The sequence below is a fragment of the Cupressus sempervirens genome, chromosome 8 (genome assembly GCF_028749045.1).
Source record: "Cupressus sempervirens isolate cs-2001-9-10 chromosome 8, ASM2874904v1, whole genome shotgun sequence".
Taxonomy (NCBI): domain Eukaryota; kingdom Viridiplantae; phylum Streptophyta; class Pinopsida; order Cupressales; family Cupressaceae; genus Cupressus; species Cupressus sempervirens.
The window spans coordinates 499,790,590-499,812,244 of NC_143125.1; the positions used below are offsets into that span (position 1 = coordinate 499,790,590).

Below are 21,655 nucleotides of genomic sequence, written 5' to 3' on the forward strand. Positions count from 1 at the left end.
TGTGCTAAGAGTGTTGATTAAAATCATAGCTTGCCAAAAGATTAGGGCCAATCCCGAAATCAAAAAATGCATGCATAGGTCCTAGGTGGGAAATGACTTATTTGACAGGATGAAAAATGGGAAATAATGCTTAGAAGCTAGAGCCAACCTTGAGTTTAAACAAGATTGAAGGAGGAGAACCTATATTTGAATTAAATATGCATTCTAGTGTAATATGAGGTCCTGCAATACAAAAAGCACTAAAATAGGCTCAAATGATCCCAAAATGAGCACAAATTAAGTGTTTTCTTTTTTGGACGGTACAGGTATCACAGATTGTGATTCTTAGAGTTAATAGATACTTTGAAGAAAGAAGTCCCTTGCAATTGATTTTGCAAATTAATTGTCCCAACTTTATAAGTTATCATAAAATGGAACATTATATATTGCACATTCTCCATGAACTCTTGTAAGACCTAAAAGCCAAAACCTGAAGTGTTTTATTCCTTAAACCCTAATAGCAGATAACATGAAAAAAGTAGAAGAAAATAATCAAATCTATGAATCAAAAGCATAAGTAAGAAGAATATGTGATGGTGTCAAGGGACACTAAAAAAACACTACCACTCTATAAAATGGAAACAAATCATATAGAAGGTGATTGAAAAGGTAGAAGGCATTGTCTCTACTTACACATCTATAAGTCAAAATACAGTAGGCCAATCAATTAAGAAATTTACCAAAATAAATGCAAGTTAGATATGGAAGGAAAATTATGTATGCAAGTTACAGCTGCAAGGTACATAACCAAATGGTATATGAAAAATATTGGAGACTCAAAAGGGCAAAAACTTTATAAAAAAAAGCAATTTAGGTTTTATTAAACCTTGAACACATGTTTTTGTAAGTGGTGCTATTATCTACTTAGCTTCTATTGTCTATTATACTTTTACCTCAATACCTTCTCTCTTCACACTCCATGACACCAAAATATTGCTGACCAATTTGACCCTCTAAAGTCATATATCTTTGCTTTGTTTCACTATAATGATTGCCTACCCTGTGGAATCGATTTTAGTATATTATGTTTTTTATACATGGCCATGGTATTTGATTCATTGCTAGTGATGTATATTTGCAAGTGGTGAGCACCTAAAATGACATGTCCTTGTTGATGGGTTTTGACAAGAATGGGAGCTCTTTAGTAGGCACTAATGACTTAACTTTTTGTCTTTGCTAACAGATGGTTTTTCTTACCCTTTTTGCATAGTGACCCTTTTTTGTCACTTGTGCTAACAAAGATGAAGAAAAAATTAAAAAGTGGCAAAATTGGACAATGCATATGCATCAAGCTGTAAAATTGAAGGTTGGATTCTCATACACAGAGGAATAAATAAATTTAGAAGACATTATTAGAAATTCCCAATTCAAGAGCTTATATTAAAATGCAATGTCCAACCACTTCTAGATTGTGTGGAGAAAGATAATCCCTTACACACTCATCTATTGTTAAAGCATTACTGTAAGTTTGTCACCACTTCTTGATCTACTGTATTGCCAATTTTTTGTCACTTGCAGAATGTAACTTCCATGTCAATCAAGAACTGGGAAAGTAATATTACAATATATTTTTACAACGTGAATTATAGAGAGAAACAAAACTGAATCTGCAAATGCCCCAGACATTAAGCATCAAACCAATTGGGAATGTATATTAGAAAAGTTGAAATCTACTATAATAGAAATCCAGAGGCTGGTTAAAATTACTTTCTGACACCATGGACAACATATACAAACTCCAAAGGCAGGCTTTACCTGGAAGCTAGGAGCTAAACCCATGCTAAGCAAGAGACGACCTTTTGAAACATTTTGAATGCCAGCCTCTGCCTTCAGTTCTCTTATAAGAGATTGAATCTCAGGCCACTGCACAGCCACAAATGCTATTCTCAAAATGGATATTTCTAGATAATATGATAGGGTGAAATGTAACTTATTATATGTTCTTTGAGAAATTATCGTAAAAAAGGCATTCTAAAGGACGGCCATATCATCAGAATTTAACAAGTGGGCCCAGGTTAAAGCTCAGTATCAATCCAATCCCACTATGAAATTACTTTTGAAACTTAAATCCTAGGAAACTAGTATATGCTTTGTAAACTATCACTGCTCTAGAATAGAAAAAGAGTGTTCCACAATGGAAGAATGCATCCAAAAACCAACTAAAACAACATTACCATTTTCTAAAATTTTAAGTTACCTGCAAACGGAAAATGGGACCATTTTCACAAATAGGGAAAACAACAGTATGATACAAACCCCCCAAAAGTAAGATAAAGATGAAGCAACATAACTATAAGAAAAAAAAAATGTAGGTTATAGTAAAAAATAAAATCATTAGGAAAACTATTAGCATGATTGTTCAGTTTGGAGACCTATTCTAGGAACCAGAACAAAGAACCACAGAAGCAGACATCTTTAAAATTCTGTGATACATACCAGTATATTTTTTCTCAACAGAGTTCACCAACATTTTTGTGAAAATGTTGCAACTTTTTAATAGTATCATTGGGCATAACCTTGACTGAAATTGTCTGTTCCCCAATATGTTTGTGAAAACATTGCAATTTTCTCATAATATCATTGAGCATAGCTTTGACTAAAATGGTCACTGATATGCCACCACTAATATCATAATAAATTAATTTCTTTTATTACATAACTGCAAGTTTTTATCATTCTTCTCTGGAGTTTTTAAAAACAACACACACCTTGTACAATAATAGTAGTTGTAAAGATTCCCTACCGTAATTATTGAATAGCAAATAGATCTGTCACCAATAGAAAACAACAATTATTGCTGTCGATATTTCATAAAACAAACACAATCATCTATTGTTGAGAAGAGAGGTTTGAGATCCTTGCGAATTCAAAACATGATTATCGTTATTGTGATTAGTGATTATGACCGTTTTCTTCGATAACAGAGAACACTGTTGCCACTATTTAAGATTTATGAACATAGTCATTACTAGAAAAAACCATCAAATGTTTTTATTATCCTTTGATTTGTCAATATTGTTGCACCACAGATGGTAGCACTGTCATTGAATTGCTGCTGTTTCTGCTTATCAACAAATATTTTTGTTATTACTTCGTTTGTAAACATAGTTAAAATTATTGAGCTCATTGTCTCTGGATTTACATTGTCATAATCAGCTGTTAATAGTGTCAAGTTGAGATTAGTGTCACCATAATGTCTTTTGACATAACTATCCTTCTGCAACTAGTAATCTTGTTAAGAGGTAACCACCAGTCAGTAGCATTCTGCCATTGTTGCAATATTGTTGCTAAGATGGGACATTGATGTCCTCAACTTCCAGGTACAATTGTTTTCATTTCTGTAAAAAGGGACTTGAAGAAGTTAGGGAACTGCCGTTGTCAAATTTGACACTGTAGTTGTCAATTTGTATGTACATCAGTTTCACAGACTCGATAGTTAGCGAGAGTAGATTTAGAGGGATTAAGAAATTGTATTTACATTAACTGTATTTTATTGCTAGAAGGGTTCATTATCATTCAGACATTCATTTATTAACATTGGCCAAGAGATTTACATTATAGTCATCTGTAATGAATGATCTCAAAATTAATGAGAAAAATCCTTATTTCAAAATCCAGTTTGTATAGTCTTGTTTTCTTTCACTCTCTCACTTTCTATGCATTTAAAATGGCTTTACATGTAAAATAACTCAGTTATATCTCTTCTTTCTTAAAAAAATACTAATCTTTAAGTTCCCTTATCACACCCTACGGGCTTGCCTCCACTAAATCACTAAATCAGTTATCTAACAAATCACTAAACCAACCTGACAATGCTCCCTCATTGTGCCCCACACGATTGCCGCCTTATGCGCTGCTCCTGCATGGTTACCCTCCATCAATGGAGCTCGTAGCTGCTTTAGAGCATCATGGCTGTGTTCGAGGTTTGGCCGCCACCTTGTCTCTACTTCATTTCCATTTTGCATCATGGACTCTCTACATACTGTGCTCACAATGTTCGCTCACCTTTCATTGATCACCTCCTCTGTGTTTGTGCAACCTTTTCCTGTTGGGTTTGCTTTCCCTGGTGTCATTCCACCTTCTTGCTTCGACCTTGCTTACTTCACCACCAAGTTTCTTGCCTCCTGCTATCTATGGTTAGAACATTCCCGTGCTCCTTATTCTTCATTGAGCTTCTTCCTAAGGATTTCATTGAGTTTGTTTGGTGGCTTCCACTGTTTTGCCTCTACGTGCATCTTCTTCAAATTCTTCCTGCTATCCTTATCAGGCTTCCAACCTCAAAGTGCTGTGTTGGCTCAAACCCTGCTTAGTCAACCTCCTTTTTCTAACGTGATCCTATCTCCACTTATTCCTGTGACTGTTCTCTGAAGCAAGGCTGAACAACAACTTTGGATCTAATGGAAACACCGTCTACACCAATCACCTACCAAAGGCTCATTGGTCGTATGGCTGAACTAGAGGCGGAGAACCTAAGTCTACTAGATACCATGCACTCCATGTCTAGGACATTGCCAGGTCTGAAACAACAAATCAACTTTACCAGTTAATGGTTGAAGGATTTTTTTGCAATACTAACCTCTGAAAAAGAAGACCTTAAAAGACAATTGGACTCCAATAAAGAATAGGTTCAAAAATCCGTTTAACAAGGAAAAACAAACTGAACTTGATAATAAGAAAACTTCTCTAGTGACAAAAATGGAGTAGAAACTCAAGTCATGGGCATCTACCATCTATTTGTAGCACCATTAACTCTACACCCCTTTCTAGTGTAGAAGAGCTAGATTGGGCTAGGTTGTTGGATGAGAAGGTTAGGAAAGTTTGTGAACTCAATCTGAGAGTTTGGGGCCTTCCTCCCTCTTATGTCGACCCTATCTCAGCATGTCACTCTTTCCTTAGTGATCAGCTAGACATTAAATACATCATACTTGACAGGGTGTGGGTTGGCCATGACGGCACCCTATTTCTTCGGTTCTGTAAAGAATCGAACTGGCTCCCAACTTGAATATTGATGCACAATTTATTGTCTTTTCAATATTAATAGCTTTCTAATTTGTGTGTTTTCTATGCAAATATAAACCAACAATTTCAAGAAGTTTGAAATGATAATATTAAAATCAGACAATAACTGGACAAACTTCCTTAGTACTTTATTTTGGAAAATCATAAATCAGAATTACATAATATTAAAATGGCACCTGGACTGTAAATAGTTTGTCAAACCATGATACCAAGTGTTTCCTTATTATTCACGATGCCTCCTCAATGCCAAGCCCAGCTGTAGAAGATAACTGACCCTTAATTGTTCATAGAAATGCTGATTGCTGTGTGAAAATGGCAAGCAAGGGAGTTAAAGCAGAGATGTGTCTCTCAAAGCCCTTGGTATGGGTTGCTAGTTGTGACACAAGCTCCAACAAATGATATGCTGGCTTCTAATCCGCCGTCTCACCTCAATGTAGAGCTGAGAGAAATATCTAGGCACAGATGTTGCTGCCGTCCAACCCCTTTAATGAAATCTACTCTAACTCCCTTGCTTGCCGTTTTCACATAGCAATCAACACCGTGAGCAATTAAAGGTCAGTTATCTTTGATAATCTTTCATTGGCCCAAAGTTTCCTAAAAAACTCCACTTCAGAAATTGTGGAAGTTTCCCAAAAGAACTCAACACAAGAAACTTTCCAACACACTTTTTAGAAATATCACTTAATGACATTATTATAATAATGCAACTTAATAATAAATAAGAGCTCATGCAATTATTAACTCAACTTACCGAAGGTGACGACCGACTGCCGAAGCCATCCACTACACTGCCAAAATTAGCAACTACCAAAAATTGACCTACTAAAAATAGTAAATCTATAGTTGGGACCCCCAAAACACCCTGCCAGCTCACAAGGGTCACTATGATGAGCTAAACCCATCAACTGCGTAGACCTGCCAAAAAATGGGACATTACAGGTTCCTTTCTTTGGCTGATTGTCTTCGCATTCTTAGGGCAAGGAGGAAGATTTTCCCTTTTCCCACTAAGATTTATCTTGATGAGGATATCACTAAACCACCACTGCTAGAGATGAAACATTCCCAAGGGCGGGTTGTGGAGGCTAGACACAACGGGAAGTGAGTTGTTATCAAGAACCTCAGAGTTATTATTCAAGATTCTCCTCCTTGTGGATTGGAATCAAAGGCAGTCGCTAAGGCCAAATGATAGTCACAATGGTAGTTATGCATGAAAAAGCCTCATAGTGGTTTCTTGCATGTCAACTGCTAGAACAACAATAGTACTCTATGGTCCTTATCGGGTCTCTTTCAAGATACTTTTGGTTTTGCATACATTGTTTTAGTTACAAAGACTCATGAGAGCCCCACCCGTCCTGTCCAAGGCATCTCTAACTACTAGTGGTTGTTTTCTTTTAGGGATGAGGTTAGATATTCCAGTGGCGTCAAGGAATCTAGTGGGATTTCTTCTTTGGTCATAGACTGCCTCTTTAGCACAACTTTCGTGGTTCATTCTGATAGCTCATCCAAATTAATATGAATCCGCATTTGTTAGATGTCATGACATTACAAGGACATCTTAAGTGCGGTTTTCTATTTTTCGCTAGCCTCCTCATTCTATGTTGTGTACAGTAAGGAAAGTGGTGGTCATTAGAAGGACCTGCATGAGTGCATTCCTAGGTTTCCAACCATGGGAGACAATATAATTTTCAGAGACTTTATTGCACGAACCAGAGACTATCAGATTCCCCCTCCACAATTGTGGTATTGGTGGTATTGATTTGGGTTGAAATTCCGAATTGGATCCAAGCACCCTAGGCTTGCAGCATTCCTTAGGGGACAATGGGGAACCCCTTATGAGGTATGGTGGCCATTTACACTAGCTATGCGGATCCTCGAACTTGGTGATCCTATATGGGTTCTCTTGTTTTCCATGGTCTGGTGTTTTCACCTGCTAGCCTCATTGCAGTAGTGAGAGTACTGTGGACTACGCCCTCTCCCGTACTTCATTTCATCCAGCAGGTGCTTCATAGTCTCCCATTCTCCCCTAGCTGACCACATCCTCCTCATCCTTACCCTCGGTCTCCTACCCCCTCCTCACTTCTTTGTCCCCCCTCTTGAGACAACCCTTACCCCTACATCCTGTTGCTTTGCCAATGTTCGTTCCACAATAGCCTATGAATATTAAGGGGCCCGTTTTTGGTTCTAAACAACTATCTATAGTTGGCAGAGATAGATAGAATGGGCCGGTTTGCACTAACATATGTTCCAGTTCCAACAAGCATCCGGTTCTAGTTCCCAGGGTGGGGCCAACAATACTATCAATGCTGGGGGGTTCTGACACTTCCTAAAATATGTTGTTTAAGCTGCAACATCCGATTCCGGTTCCCCTACTATTTTAAGGTCCTCTGCATGCACCAGGTGACTATGACCTCTTTGTCCTCTACCTTAGATGTCTCATTCCCCAAGATTCCCTCACAAAGTCTAAGACTATCTCCATCTTGTGTGACCTCCTTGCACTCGTCTCGGAGTCCACCCTCCTCTACATTCCCCACCATACCATTGTCGTTTCCCGTGGTGTTAAACGTAGTAAAAATAGTCCTACAAACCGGTAGTTCAATGAGGATAGTAAGTCCTTCCACCATTAGATCCAATCGACCTTCTATGCTCATTCACCCTTACTCGTCTAGTTCAAACTTGCTTACTGCCACTTTCTTCGCCATAGGAAGCACTTGTTCTTCATGATGTAGTGTAGATCCCTTAGCGCCTTCCTCTCGCTGTCCCCTAAGTTCTTCCAGCACACTTTGTTCCCTCGTCACCCTAGACCAAAACTCCCTAGCCTCGCACACCTCAACTCTCTCAATATCCCCGACCAACATCCCCTCCACCTTACCCCCTACTCCATTGCCACCTCTTCACCTTCTCCAACATCTATGAGGAATTTAGATTCGTGCACAGTAGTAGGATAGTGGATAAGAAAGGGTTCCAAGTGAAACTCTTCAAGCTTGATATCACAATTTTGGGCTCCTTCATGCCTGATTCATGGTCACGACATATTATCTATCTAATTCATCCAATTAGGTTGGTTTCGAACCTCAACAACTATAGGACCATCATGATTGGGCATAGTTTTGCCAAGCTTTATGCCACTATATTGAAAACTATCTTATCTAGGGAGCTTGATTGAAACTATTATGAGGAAGGGGGTAGACTAGCTTCCAGACAGACTTCTAGACCATGGACCACATTTTGACTTTGTGGATTATTATCGAGGACGCTCGACACCACTCAACAAAAGTCTACTTTTGTTTTGTGGACTTTCGCAAAGAATTTGATTTTGTCCCCTAGGAAGCTTCGTTCCAAAGACATTGAGACATTGAGGTCTCGAAGATTCTCTTGACAACTATTATAGATTATGAGAGTGTGGTGAGCAGATTTAAGATGCACAAGGTTTCTCAGATTCTATTCAGAGCACCATTAGGGTAAAACAAGGTTGCCCTCCCTCTCCCACCTTATTTGGCATTTACATCGACGAGCTCGAGGCCTTCCTTAAGAATTTCTTGCTCCCAATAGATGGTTGTTACTTACATCAAGTCTTGATCTTCATTTTACTTTTTGTCGATGATGTGGTTCTTAGGGCCTCCTTTTTGAAGGGTCTCCAACAACTTCTTGATGGTTTGACATCCTTTTGCGACTTGCATCAAGTGGTTGTGAACCTGGGCAAGACCCAGGTAATGGTCTTCAACTGCTTGAAGACCTCACATCTCCACTTCTTTCTCCAGGGTGAGGAGATTGCGATTACTTCATCTTACACTTATCTAGGGGTCAATTTCTTTGGTCCCCGCTTCTATATGAGACCAGCTATGCAGCCCCCTATTAATAAGGGGCTCAATTTCGTTGCTATGTTGGAGAGACAATGCTTTGCACACCACTTTTACCATACCATGTCCAAGATGTCCCTTCGGGTCTTCTTGGTCAAACTGACCATGCTTTATGGCTTTATGGTGCAGGGACCTTCTCTCCTGCAATTGGATTGGGCTTTGATTGAGAGAGTTTAGATCCTAGTTGTTTGACGGATCATCAAGTGCCATTGGTCCACCCACCACAATATCATTTTTGGCCAAGTTTGGGGAGCATCCTTTCAAGTTGGGGGCTATCTGATGGAACTCCAAAATTTGGCAAATTTCAAATTCCCAACCACCATGGTAAAGAGAAAATATTTAAATCCTACCCACTACTTATATTTAAACAACATGAATTAAAACAATAAAAGATCATAACCACCATAACGTGTAAAGGAGTTTGAGTGAATTAACACAAACAAAGATAAAGGACCCCAAAGCTTTAGTAATCCCAACATGTTCACTATTAATGGGAATTCACTATCTAATATCTCAAAGTGTGGTTCTGTCCAAAGTTTCTCTCCAATGAATGGAATGTGATATGATAGTTCTTTTTCATTCTATACCTACTGCCAGTTCACATACATTTGCAATATTGTTTTCGGAATATATACTGCTACTGGAGGGTGTCTTGCCATTGCATTTGGGTTAAAATATCACTATGTTGAATGAAACTGGACACTGTCATTATTAAGATGTGCGTCTGGTTTAGTCCAATGTGACTTCTATGAGTACTATGAATCACCAATGTTAACATGACCCATGAGTTGCTATTGGACTGTTGAATTTAAAGAGCACTTGCCTTCATAATGTCTCCAAGAAGTCATACTGTGTGTGGCTAATCATCCCCATAATACTCTTGCATTTTACTATGTCTTCCATTTTTGTTTTATGATATAGTATCACACATCCCTCGAATTATGAATAGGCATCATTTCAGAAGTATACTTTTGGCAAAATATTAAACACACCATAGAAAATTGACTTTTGAATACAATGCACACCGTGGGGTTTTCCAGACATGATGATACATATGCACAACATTTAAAGGATGCTATGCTAGAAAATGGTGGATGGTGTCAATCATGCTTTGTGAGATGCACACAGATGAAGAATTAGAGGCCATTCATGCACATTTGAAGATGACTCCATATCATAGAGGGTTTCACAAAATGATGGATGATGTTGAACAAGTCTTGCCAAGATACGCCTGCTGAAGCAATGAATTTGAAGGAATGGACCAAAACCAGAACCTCATGCAAATTAGAGCAGATGAGACAAGTGCATTGAAAGCTGGAAAACTATATACACAGCTCAAACGCCTGGAGATGACAGAATGATATTTTCCGGAAAACACAAAAATAATGAAGGTTCAATTCATTACTAATACAAGAGTATATATGACATGGCTATAATATGGAGGCATATTACATGTATATATTAAATCGCATATAGATAAGAGTGAATACCAACATAAAGGTCTCTTAAAATTAATAATATTTCCTGGCAAAATATTATATTGCCAAATGAATTTATCCTAAGACAGGGTCATGGAATTACCAAGCCTTTCACTGGAGCTTGTTGATTTTAATTTAATTAAAATTGTTTAGAAGTCATATTATGGGAAGGGATATAATTTATTTTTATAAGGAAGTGACTTTTGAGTTTGGAAAGTCACATTTCTTTAATTTTTACGATATAAATAATGAGAGAAATGTAAAGCAACAAGACATATTCGAAAAGATTCATATCCTGAAGAATATTTAATATCTACTTGTATGGAGGAATACGGGCTCAATATGATTTTATAATGTAAACTCAATTATTTTATTTTTATAATAAACTAAAATGTTCTTTGTTTATTATTAAAGGCATGGAGATTTAAATTGCAAATGAATCATCCTTTGTAATTTTTTTTGGTAATTTTGTATACAATTTTAATGTCAGATAAGTGGACATGATCATTTAGCATTTTAAATTCGATCATCACTGATATTGTGAAATATTAAATTGTTTCTGTATCTGTGTCTAGTTTGTCTCCCTACCAGAGGAGTTAAAGTTCAATCTTGACTAATTTAAGATTGCATAAATATTTGATCTATCGCATCTTGATTATTTAATGTTGGCAGTATAAGTGCATAGAACATTATAAAGTTGTATGTGAAAATCTTCACTGAAGACTCTATTGCCTGAATGAGCAGAGGCATTGGTCTTTTTTATTATGGAAGTCAGACAATCTATAACTTCCTTCCTACAAGCATCAAATTGATTATTATTCAATTATACAAAACATTCAACCATTATCCAACATCCAGTTTTCATTTTAATTGAGTTCGAGGACTTTGCCAACTAAAGAACTCTGGAAGTTTAAATTCGCTATAGAAAAGCCTTGAACTAGACAATCAGCGTTTGGGGTGAAGGTTAACCCGCCTAGGTGTAGCGAAGCCTGAAGTGAAGGGGAATCAAAATGTGTTCTCGTTCATTGGCCAGAACAGATTGAGAAGTCCTATTGGAGAAGTGGCAGGCTCTTGGATTTCCAATATGCGGTTTTAGGAACTAATACTATTTTCGATCTAGTTTTCTTCCTTCATCGACTTCAGGGCTTTTCTGACTCGATCAAGGATTGCCACAAGTACTCCTATCTAGCCAATTGCTCTTCTACACAGATTGCAAGTATCAATTCCACTAGTAGGGTGTGTTGCTAGTATGCCTACGCCTCTACTCTATTGAAATCAATGGCGTTGAGATGAATCCTTGAACCCTCTTTAAGTTCTTGTTGAATGCCCCTGCTCACCTCCTTCCTTCTTGATGGGAGCTGAATGAGCACGTCAAACTTGACATCTAAAGATAACATATTATCACAATATAGAGTAACCTGCTGAGGGGACTCCATTCGAGGATGGCCAACTTTATGGATATTCAGGATGGGATTATTATGCACCCTCATTACCTTGCTCGTCATTGGACTCATGCCTTTCACATTTCCTTGGGATATTTTAGTGTGGGCTCACACAGGCTTCGTATTTTGATAGACCATCAAATTGATACAGAGGACAAGATTTGTTGCCTTTGTTCCTTAGGGGAGGTAGGATATGAGACACTTTATTTTCCATTGCCCCACCTACTATGAGATTAGGGGGAGGTTTTACTACCTGTTCACAGAGTGTAGGTCTCTTTCTTCTTTCTTTAGATACACCAATCAATGATGTCTTTCCCTATACCTCTAGGAGACCACGCGGCTTTACGATTACACCTTGTAGCTTATGTTTTTATTGAGACAAGCTTCAGATCAACTTATCACCTCCTTCACATTTATGTCTCCGACCCAAGGCACAAAGTGGTTAGTTAGATCCCCTACGCATGGACACACCAAGACTGTAAGGCCTCCTAGAGGCTACACTCAGCAACAACATCCCACCTCTAGCATTTCCTTAAGGCGACTCAAGGCTCATTCTTGCCCCAAATCATATCCTTCTATTTTAGGCTACTTCTCGGCTAGGAGGGCTTAGTTGTGCTTTGTACTTTTTTCGCTTCTTCTGGGCTCTTGGTTGGTTCTTTCTTGTTTTGCTCTTTACTTGGGTACCATTTGGTGTCCCCATTGTTGGCTATTGCCTCAGTGGCCATTTTCCGGTCCACTAGACCCTCATTGTGGTCTCTTGTTGGACATAAATTAAGTCATCTTTATCTTATCATAAGTTCCCCATATTTTCCTCTAATATTTTAAAATTTATGGTATACCAAGAAATTTCCTAGAGAAATATTTACTTCTATTGAAAATGAAAAGGCACATACAAAATAAAACACATCAAGAACTCACAAAAATAGATAGAGAACTTGGCCTTTATCCATATAATAATAAGAAAGAAAATTTCTAGGTTGAAAAATACAAAACAACACTAAGAACAAAAGGAAAAATGGGCAAATACAAGAATCTGCTAAGAATTCACAGAAAATAGATAATCATAAAATACTTAGCCTTTATTCATATAAGAAATGCAACATACAAATCTCATCCAAACAACAATAGAAATGACACAAGGAAGGGTAGCCATAAGAGAGTTCCCATATATAACATACACTTAATCATAGATAGGTGAAGTAGGCCAAGGCATATGCCAATCAGATCACTCAAACATGCCAACCACAACAATTAAAAAATCTAAGACATGGTCCTATTATGTGTGATGAACCTCAATTAAGATCAACTTTACAAAAAATAATTCTGAGTAATAGCGGCGAATCCGTACAGCCTAGCAAATGGAATAAGAACACTACATTAATGAGAAATAATATGAGCATTCTGCATCTAATCATCAATGTAATTCATGAATATATTGAGAGATAATACATAAGTTTTAACATTCAGAAATGACTATATGATGATTTAATCAATTTTTAATCCAAATGAGTTACAGAAACAAATTATTATAACTGTCTAACATCTCTTATATAACAGAGATTTAAGCCAACACAAAACTCTGCAATCAATATAACCAGTTTAGTAAACACTAAATGAATCATATTTGATAGAGAACCTTCAGACAGAAGAGATATGTTTTAAGACACTCTGAACACACGTCCCTTCAATGGAGAAGGTATAAAAGGATATTGATATTGATCCAGGGAAGGATCAAAACATCAAATTACAATATATATGTACATATGAAACAGACAGACAGACTGATAGATAGATATTTTCACCTACAACATTCAAAATCACACACAGAAAAAGGGAATAAGAAAATCTGCATACAATTAATGCATAGCTGTCATTAAAGAGAAAAAGTGATTACCAGATCAATAGCAGCAAACAAGATAGCCACAAATAGAATAAAATCTCTACTTCAGTATTTGATCAATCATAGAAAATTGGCTGTACCAGGGATACAAAGACAAACTCTTCTAAAACAAATAGGAGATCCATTAATTTAAGCAAAGAGAAAGAAATAAAGGGATTTGATCCTTCTCCAAGCTTTGAGATACATCGCAAACACAATCAAGCCAAACTTAGTTATTGGCAACTAAGTACAGGTATATTAATTGGATAATAAATGTTTACCTTTGCTAGAAATTAATAAAACCAAAGCCATTCTTGGTGAAAGCTAATCAAAGAGCATTTTTGGTGGATGTCGAGATCCCTGCAAAGGAATTAAGGGAGAGATTTCAATATCTCAGAAAGGCAGTATATACTAATAGATACTAAAAACATATGCATATGTGAGGAGGGGTATGCCTCCACGAGTGTCCATAAGGCTTAGGAAGAGATGGAAAGAGATGGAATCTCTTCCAAAGTCTTATAAGGATGGATATACCAAATGAAGGTTATTTATAAGGCCTTAGGAGAGAGAAGTCATGATGAGATTGTACTATAGCTTGACGGACGCTCGAGATTGGCCATGGGGGAACTAAAACCCCTCAAAGGTCCTCCCCAAAGAGCTAGGAACCTGATTACAAACTCTCCCTAAGGATTAGAGGGGGATTGGCATGGGACAAATATACTTTACTATCATTTATGCATATATATGTACATTTTGTATGAAATCTACTAACATGTGTAGGTTTACTCATCAAAGAACTAGGCAATACTTGACATCAAAAGAGGGGACTTTACATTGGTATTAGATTGTAACTCTTTCCATTTTGTGAAAGATAGCTCATGCAAACATATCAACATGGGAAGGGTACAGAAGCCATGCTCGAACAATTAGCAAATGAACTTACAGCCTTCGTGGACAAAAATAATAAAAGGTTTGAAAGAGAATTAATCATCCAAGCTATACATAACATATACAATAATAACCGTAATGATAGAACCAGTCCAAATGCAAGGAAAGATGCTCAAATCATTCTAAGAATGAACATTCCACCCAAAGTTTCATCCTTAGGTAAACCATTCCTCCATCACTACCAAGAGAAGATCCCATCATGGAAGAAGAGGGGACAGTCATAAACAATGTAAAGGAACTTGTCCAAATGTATGCTAGATTAGACCAAGCATTTCAAAATTGTTTATCCTTTAAGGAGTACTAGAAATAAAAATCCAAACCCAATTAGGAGAGAGAATCATTCATGTTGTGTGGATAGTTTGCAATTGACAGTTTTGTTAAAATCCAGACACAAAATAGGATGACCAGCCACAAGTATGAGACAAAGTCTCTCCTACCTTAAAGGGAAGGTTCCCCCTTCTCACCGTGTAATGCCCCAATCAGGAAACCAAGAGAAATAAACCTAACATGTTACAATGTTTACTAAACTATTTTATTTTAAAGTTTAAACAACATCAAGATAACATTAATGCATAAGCAATATGAACATACACATCAATGCACATAAGAAATCACAAATACAATTTCAATTCCTCAAGGGTTCCTTTACGTTGAGTCACTTTAAGAAGTTATATTAATCAGTTTAAGTTTCAAGTATGTTGGGTGGATATTTTGCAACCGACAGTTTTGGGTAAAAATTTAGTCGCAAAATAGGATGACCAGCCACAGCGTGTGAGACAGAGTCTCTCCTACCTTAAAGGGAAGGCTCCCCCTTTTCACTGTTCCTTGGATCAACTCAAGGTAAGCAAGAAGTCAAGAGATCTTAAACAAGGTGTTACTAATATCCTTTCTTCTTAACTTTCAAGAAAGGATCCACTTACTCGTAGAACGAATAAGGGGTAAGGTAAATCTCTAACTACACTTCTATCAAGAGCTGGAAACAGTGATACCAATAAATCTTTACTAACTCAAAGGCTAGCTAAAACATATCGGTTTGGCTCTAAGTCCTGTTGTATTTCTATGTGGTAAAAAGTTTACAATTAGGGCACAAAGACTCCTAAAAGCAACGTCACCGGGAGACGGGGAGACTTTGAGGTCTCCGGTACTAGTACTGGTACCGGTACGACAATTTTTCAAATAGGAGACGGGGGTACTTGGAGACGGCAATTTTATTTTATTTATTTATTTTTTTAAAAATAAATTTTTAATAGTTTAAACCATAGATGTGAGTATCGCCGATTAATCGGCGATACGAGATAAAATCGCGATTTTTTGGGGCCGGCGATTTAGTCGCCCCAAAAATCGCGATTTTTTTTTGCAGATTTTTTCCAAAAAATCGCAGATTAATCGCCTAAAAATCGCAATTTGTTGCAAAAAAATCGCCCGCGCCCGGCAGTCACATAAAGTGACGAAAAAACACATTTTTTTCATTATGTTTTTACATTGCTTAGGGTGTTTTGGAGAGGAGAGGATAGAGAAGGAGTTCTTGGCAAGAAACAAGCGGAATCAAGTGCATTTGGAGGCCTTTTGATTCGATTTCTTCGTTACTAGGTAAGTGATTTGAATCTTTGTTTTTTGTTTTTGCAAGAGATTGTATTTTTTTTTCTTGCATGTAAATGGATAAAAATACATTCCTAATTAGTTAGGAATGCATTTGATGAATGTAAGCAAGATTAAATGCATTCATTTGCATTTTTTTCCATTCTAGATCGAATTTATGCTAAAAATTTGCCCTTTTTAAAAAAATTTGAAACCCTAGCAGCTAGTTTGTTTGAATGTTATTTGGATTGTGATGTGAATATCAGGATTTAACTGTGTGATTTTTGAGTCAAACTCGATGACCCATGTTTCATGAGTAGTGATTCAACATGAATCCATCTCTCATGAGAATAAATGGAACACTTAGCACTCTGTGGATGTTATTTGGATTTCAATTTATTGGTGCTGTTATTGGAATGTTGCTTGAATTCTTTGTTTAACTGTTAACTTTGATCTTGTTATAATTTATTTATAGTTTTTTTTTTAAATTTGTATGTGTAGGCAGCCCGCAGCAGTTTTAAATGGCAGACAAATGGCCATTGACTCCATGCCCCTCAGGCTACATTGGCACCAGGCCAAAGAATGCGAGAGATCAAGCATGGAAATATGCCTATGAAGCACCCGATGAACCAACCAAAGTGATTTGCATTCGATATGAAAAAGTAATATCCGGGGGCATTTACCGGTTCAAATATCACATCGCAGGGATCTCAAAACATGATACAAATCCTTGTGAGAGTACAACAGAAGAAATAAAAAGGTTTGCAAATGCCTTGCTCGCAGCTGGAGAGCAAAAAAAATTGCAAAGGGAGCGGAATAAATTGCATGTCAGGGCAGCCATAGCAGAGACCCAGGGCAGTTTCGTTGATATTCAGGAGGAGGAGGCAACCATTGAGAGCATGGCTGGCTCTTATCGTGGGCCGCGTGTCCGCAAACAGGGTGGTTTTTCTTTCACGAGTTCCACTCCCACTCCCACTCCTACACCTCCTAGCACTTCCGCACCATCAGGATCAGCAGGTGCTTCTGGGATAGGGAGCTATTTTGTGCCGAGGCACACACCTAGTGCACAACCTTCATTAGAGGCCACTAGATGGAATAAGGAGGTCCATGACCAGTTGGACAATGCACTAGCAGATTTCTGAGTTTTCAACAACCTTCCTATTAGTGTTGTTGACAGTCCCTATTGGGAGGCTTTGGCCACAGGGTTGACAGTTGCAGGAAAGGGGTACAAGTCCCCTTCTCATTTTGTGTTGGGTGGCAGGTAAGCGAATAATTTTATTACACTCGATTTCCTTTTAATTTTTAACTTTTTACTTAGTTCTAAATTTTAATTAATTTATCTAGAAATTAGAATGTTGATTACTAAAGTCTAAATCAATTTTAAATTACGAAGAATCTAAGACATAACTAAATTTTGTTTTTGTAGGCTTATTGGAAATGCTGTTGAGAGGGCCAAAGCATTTGTTGAGGAACAGAAACAAGAATGGACAAAATTTGGTTGCACCATTCTTTCTGACGGGTGGATGGATGGGAAGAGCAGGACCATAATTAATTTTTTGGCTTGCTGTAATGATAATGTGGTGTTCCTGAAATCAATCGATGCCTCCAAGAAGGTAAAAAATGCTCAGACATTGGCATTGATGTTGGAGAACATGGTCTTAGAGATTGGCATTGAAAATGTGGTGCAAATCATCACAGACAATGCTGCTGCATATGTATCAGCAGGTAAACCGTAATTTTATGTTGCATGTGCATTGTGAATTTCACAACAAGAATTTTTAATAGTTTGATATATTTGAAAAGTTGGAAACTAATTAGTATTTGCTTTAACAATTGGCAGGAAAACTCCTACAGCAGAGGCACCCCACTCTCTCGTGGACCCCATGTGCAACACATGTCCTTGACCTTCTTTTGGAGGACATGGGCAAACTTGAGTGGGTCACTCCAATTGTGGAGGATGCAAGGAGGGTGACAAAATACATATACAATCACCCATGGGTCCTTAGCCTGATGAGAGAGCACACTGATGGCAAAGAAATTGTCAGGCCTGCCGTCACAAGGTTTGCAACGATTTTTTTGACATTGCAAAGCATTCTCGATAATTTGGCTTCTTTGAAGCAAATGTTTGTTTCCAAAAAATGGCTTGCTTCCACATTTTCAAAGAAGAGTGAAGGAGAGAATGTTGTGCGGATTGTGTTTGATAAATATTTTGAAGATAAGGCTGATGAAATAGTAAAGGTAACTACAAAACTTTAAGTTTTAGTTTACACTTTACAACTTTATAACATACTAAGTTTGTAACTCAAGTAAATAATAATTTTGTAACTTGTGAACTAATTTCAAATTTATATTGCAGGTGTCTAAGCCTTTAGTCAGAGTTCTGCGTTTGGTTGATGGAGACCAAACGCCAATGGGTGAACTATATGAGGCCATGGACAAGGCCAAAGAATCTGTCAAAAATTACTACAAGGGGGAAAGCATCAAATATGAACCCATTTGGCAGATCATTGATAGAAGGTGGAATAATCAGCTCCACCAACCCATTCATGCACCAGGATATTTCCTCAACCCACGTTTTAGGTATACCGTAAGCTCATTCTTACTCAAATTTAAGTTAACGAAGACTTGAGTTCATTTTGCTTTCATAGCGTGTTAGGTGTGTACTAAAATTGCAAGACTTATTTGTTTTTGGTTTTTGGTTTTAGGGCTGATGGTACATATGCAGATCCTGATGGAGAGGTCATCAGAGGCCTAAGTGAGTGCGTTGAAAAGATGGTAACCAGCGAGGAAACAAGAGATAAAATCATCGCTGAGCAAGAGATCTTCACTTCAGCAGGGGGCAAGGTGTTCTCCACTTCTCTCTGCAAGAGAGCAAGGCTTACACAAACCCTAGGTAATACATTTGCAAACTTCTGAATCTCAAATGCTAAATTAATATTTATGTTTCACTTTTTGTTGTCTATTAGTATTTTCTAACTTGTACAATTTTTGTGATGCAGTGGCTTGGTGGACCACTTGGGGTGCAAGCACTCCAAATCTTGCAAAATTTGCTCTCAGAATCCTATCACAGCCTTGTAGCGCATCACATTGTGAGCGCAATTGGAGTTTGTTTGAGGCCATCCACACAAAAAAGAGAAACAAGTTGTCCCAAAAGAGGATGAATGACATGGTCTATGTGCAATATAATCTTAAATTGCGCATGAAAAAGGCACAACAAGATCCTCCTGGGCCAATCGATTTGGATGAGATAGATCCTTATTATGATTGGACGGCACAGGAGCAGGCTCCCTTATTTACACAGGAGGACATCTCCAATTTGGAGAGGGAGGCCGCGGAGGAGGCTGCAGAGGAGGAAGGGGGTGGAACTGGATATGACATCGAGGAGGTCGATGATGAGGATGATGACATTGAGCTTACTGCAGAGGACGTTGACATCTTGCGCGCAGCAAATGTGGAGCTACCGACATCTAGTTCTATAGCTACACCATCTCCTGCATTGGCACAGACACAGACACGAGCACAAACCCTACGGGGTTCTAGTTCTAGAGCTTTACCCTCTCCCGCACTCGCTAGTAAAGTGACTGGGAAGAGGAAGATGTAGTCCTGTATTTGACATTTGTACTTATTTGTAGTCATGTTGATGTGCTTATTTGAACTCTTTACATTTGACACTTTATTTATGAGAATACTTCTCATGTGTTGTGAACTTGTTAGTTGTTAGTAATTTACAACTTGTCACTACTTACTTGTTAGTAATTTACCGATTAATAACTCTTTTTGCATTGATATATATCTAAACATGATTGTTTCTTATGTATTGTTAGTAATTAAGTCATTAGATGCAAAAAAACATTGAATTCTGTAAAATAATCGCATTTTTTTATTAAAATTTAGTGGTTTTTTAGTTCCCGATTTTTTCCCCAATTTTTTCCCGATTTTTCCCCATCAAACTTTTTCAGGCCTAGGCGATTAATCTCCTCAGGCGATTTTTACATCAATGGTTTAAACTTAAAGAGTCTAATACTAAAAGTAAATACAAAATTTCAAAATTTCAAAATAGTAATACCGTAAGACTAAAAGACTAAAGTAAATAATAAATTAATAATACTAGTGTTGTCACATTAAAAATTAAAATAGATTCATAGAGTCAAACTGTCAAAGATTATAATAATAATAAGCGGTCAGAGACAGAAGCACATTACTGAAATAAATTTTAAAACCTAACAAATTGGCATTGCTACAAAAAATTTGTGAAAATTATTGAATTATTCAACATCGATGCATGCATAGAGACACACTTAGGATTTCTATTTTCTAACTAAGAGTTAGGATTGCTTAGTTTAAAAGGGAGTAAATCATTTTGTAATAGTGTTTTTTTTCCAGTTACACAGATTCAACTAACAAAGATTCCTATATTGGTACTAGGATATTGCCAACAGCAGATAAACAGGTACGAATAACAAATATGACTTCTACATCAAACTGAAACATGATATCCTCTTGAAAAAACAGAAATATGGGACCAAATACATTCATGTTAACATATATAAATCCTCTAGTCTATCACTGTTATCGCTGAGTCTTTATCAGCAAATAGATGCTTGGTTTTCATGAGGAATAATACTATTATCAAGCATTTGCATATCAGATTTCTGTAACATACGTAATACTATCTTCTAATGCACTAACAACAGTTTTTGCACCCTAATTCCTCAGCCACATAAATTTATGTGATTTGGGATCTTTACTGCAATCCTGTACAGCTTCCAATATGTTGTCTTAGACTTGTATCGTGTTCCAATAGATGACGTACATCACCAAGCAGTTGTTACGGAATTCATATAGTACCTTAGATTTTTGCATTAAAAACATTTAAATGAGGGCTAAAATATATAAAATTATTTAATATTATATTTTACATTTATATTTTATCAGGAGACTTCGGGGAGACTTCACTTTTTGGATTAGGAGACGGGGAGACTTTGTCATGAAGTCTCCAACCTTTTTTTAGGTCTCCGGAGACGCGAAAAGTCTCTGAGACGCATCTCGGTCTCCGAGACGCCACTTTTAGGGGGGAGGCGGGTCTCCTGGTAACCATGCCTAAAAGTAACAACAATCTAACTATTTTGTGAATCAAGATGAAAATACAAGCTACAGAAAAAGCTTCTAGCTATGGATTTTCACAATTGTTCTTGGTCAAAACTCGGGATTCAATTGTTTCTTAACTCTTTTCTATCAATCACAAGATACAATATCAATGACAAAAGATAGTACGAAAGGTAACTTGAATGAATTATAGATAATGCTTACAATTCACACAAATAACAATCTCACTTAATCAAAGTTAAGTCTTAAATGCTCCTTTGTATTCACTTTCTCTCAAAATAGTGCTCCACAAACAAAATTCTGCTGGCA

At 37.2% G+C, this 21,655-nt stretch overlaps 3 protein-coding genes across 4 annotated transcripts in view; 2 read left to right on the forward strand and 1 right to left on the reverse strand.

The window, feature by feature from the left end:
• LOC149543377 (Nucleic acid-binding, OB-fold-like protein) overlaps positions 1–21,655 on the reverse strand; it is a 232,896-nt gene that overhangs the window by 32,946 nt on the left and 178,295 nt on the right. For both annotated transcript variants that reach the window (XM_089798181.1, XM_089798180.1), the window contains one exon: positions 1,795–1,902. In XM_089798181.1, coding sequence (XP_089654307.1) covers positions 1,795–1,902 — 108 coding nt within the window. The remainder of the gene's footprint in view (positions 1–1,794; positions 1,903–21,655) is intronic.
• On the forward strand, positions 16,762–18,592 carry LOC149543378 (uncharacterized). The gene is made up of 5 exons (XM_089796538.1): positions 16,762–17,000; positions 17,073–17,291; positions 17,418–17,501; positions 17,667–17,965; positions 18,081–18,592. The coding sequence occupies exons 1-5, from the start codon at positions 16,762–16,764 to the stop codon at positions 18,494–18,496; spliced, it is 1,257 nt and encodes a 418-aa protein (XP_089652664.1). The 3' UTR covers positions 18,497–18,592.
• Positions 18,569–19,948, forward strand: LOC149543379 (uncharacterized). The gene is made up of 3 exons (XM_089796282.1): positions 18,569–18,820; positions 18,946–19,133; positions 19,240–19,948. Exons 1-3 carry the CDS (start codon positions 18,651–18,653, stop codon positions 19,839–19,841), a joined length of 960 nt encoding a protein of 319 aa, XP_089652408.1. The 5' UTR covers positions 18,569–18,650; the 3' UTR covers positions 19,842–19,948.

What these genes read in the sequence shown, in the direction of transcription:
- LOC149543378 (XM_089796538.1), top strand. Translation starts at nt 16,762, where the DNA reads ATGGCAGACAAATGGCCATTGACTCCATGCCCCTCAGGCTACATTGGC. An exon ending in ACAACAGAAGAAATAAAAAG is followed by an intron (nt 17,001 to 17,072) that starts GTTTGCAAATGC and finishes ATTGCATGTCAG; the next exon opens with GGCAGCCATAGCAGAGACCC. An exon ending in GGGAGCTATTTTGTGCCGAG is followed by an intron (nt 17,292 to 17,417) that starts GCACACACCTAG and finishes TGTTGTTGACAG; the next exon opens with TCCCTATTGGGAGGCTTTGG.
- LOC149543379 (XM_089796282.1), top strand. Translation starts at nt 18,651, where the DNA reads ATGGGTGAACTATATGAGGCCATGGACAAGGCCAAAGAATCTGTCAAA. An exon ending in TTCCTCAACCCACGTTTTAG is followed by an intron (nt 18,821 to 18,945) that starts GTATACCGTAAG and finishes TTTTGGTTTTAG; the next exon opens with GGCTGATGGTACATATGCAG. An exon ending in AAGGCTTACACAAACCCTAG is followed by an intron (nt 19,134 to 19,239) that starts GTAATACATTTG and finishes TTTGTGATGCAG; the next exon opens with TGGCTTGGTGGACCACTTGG.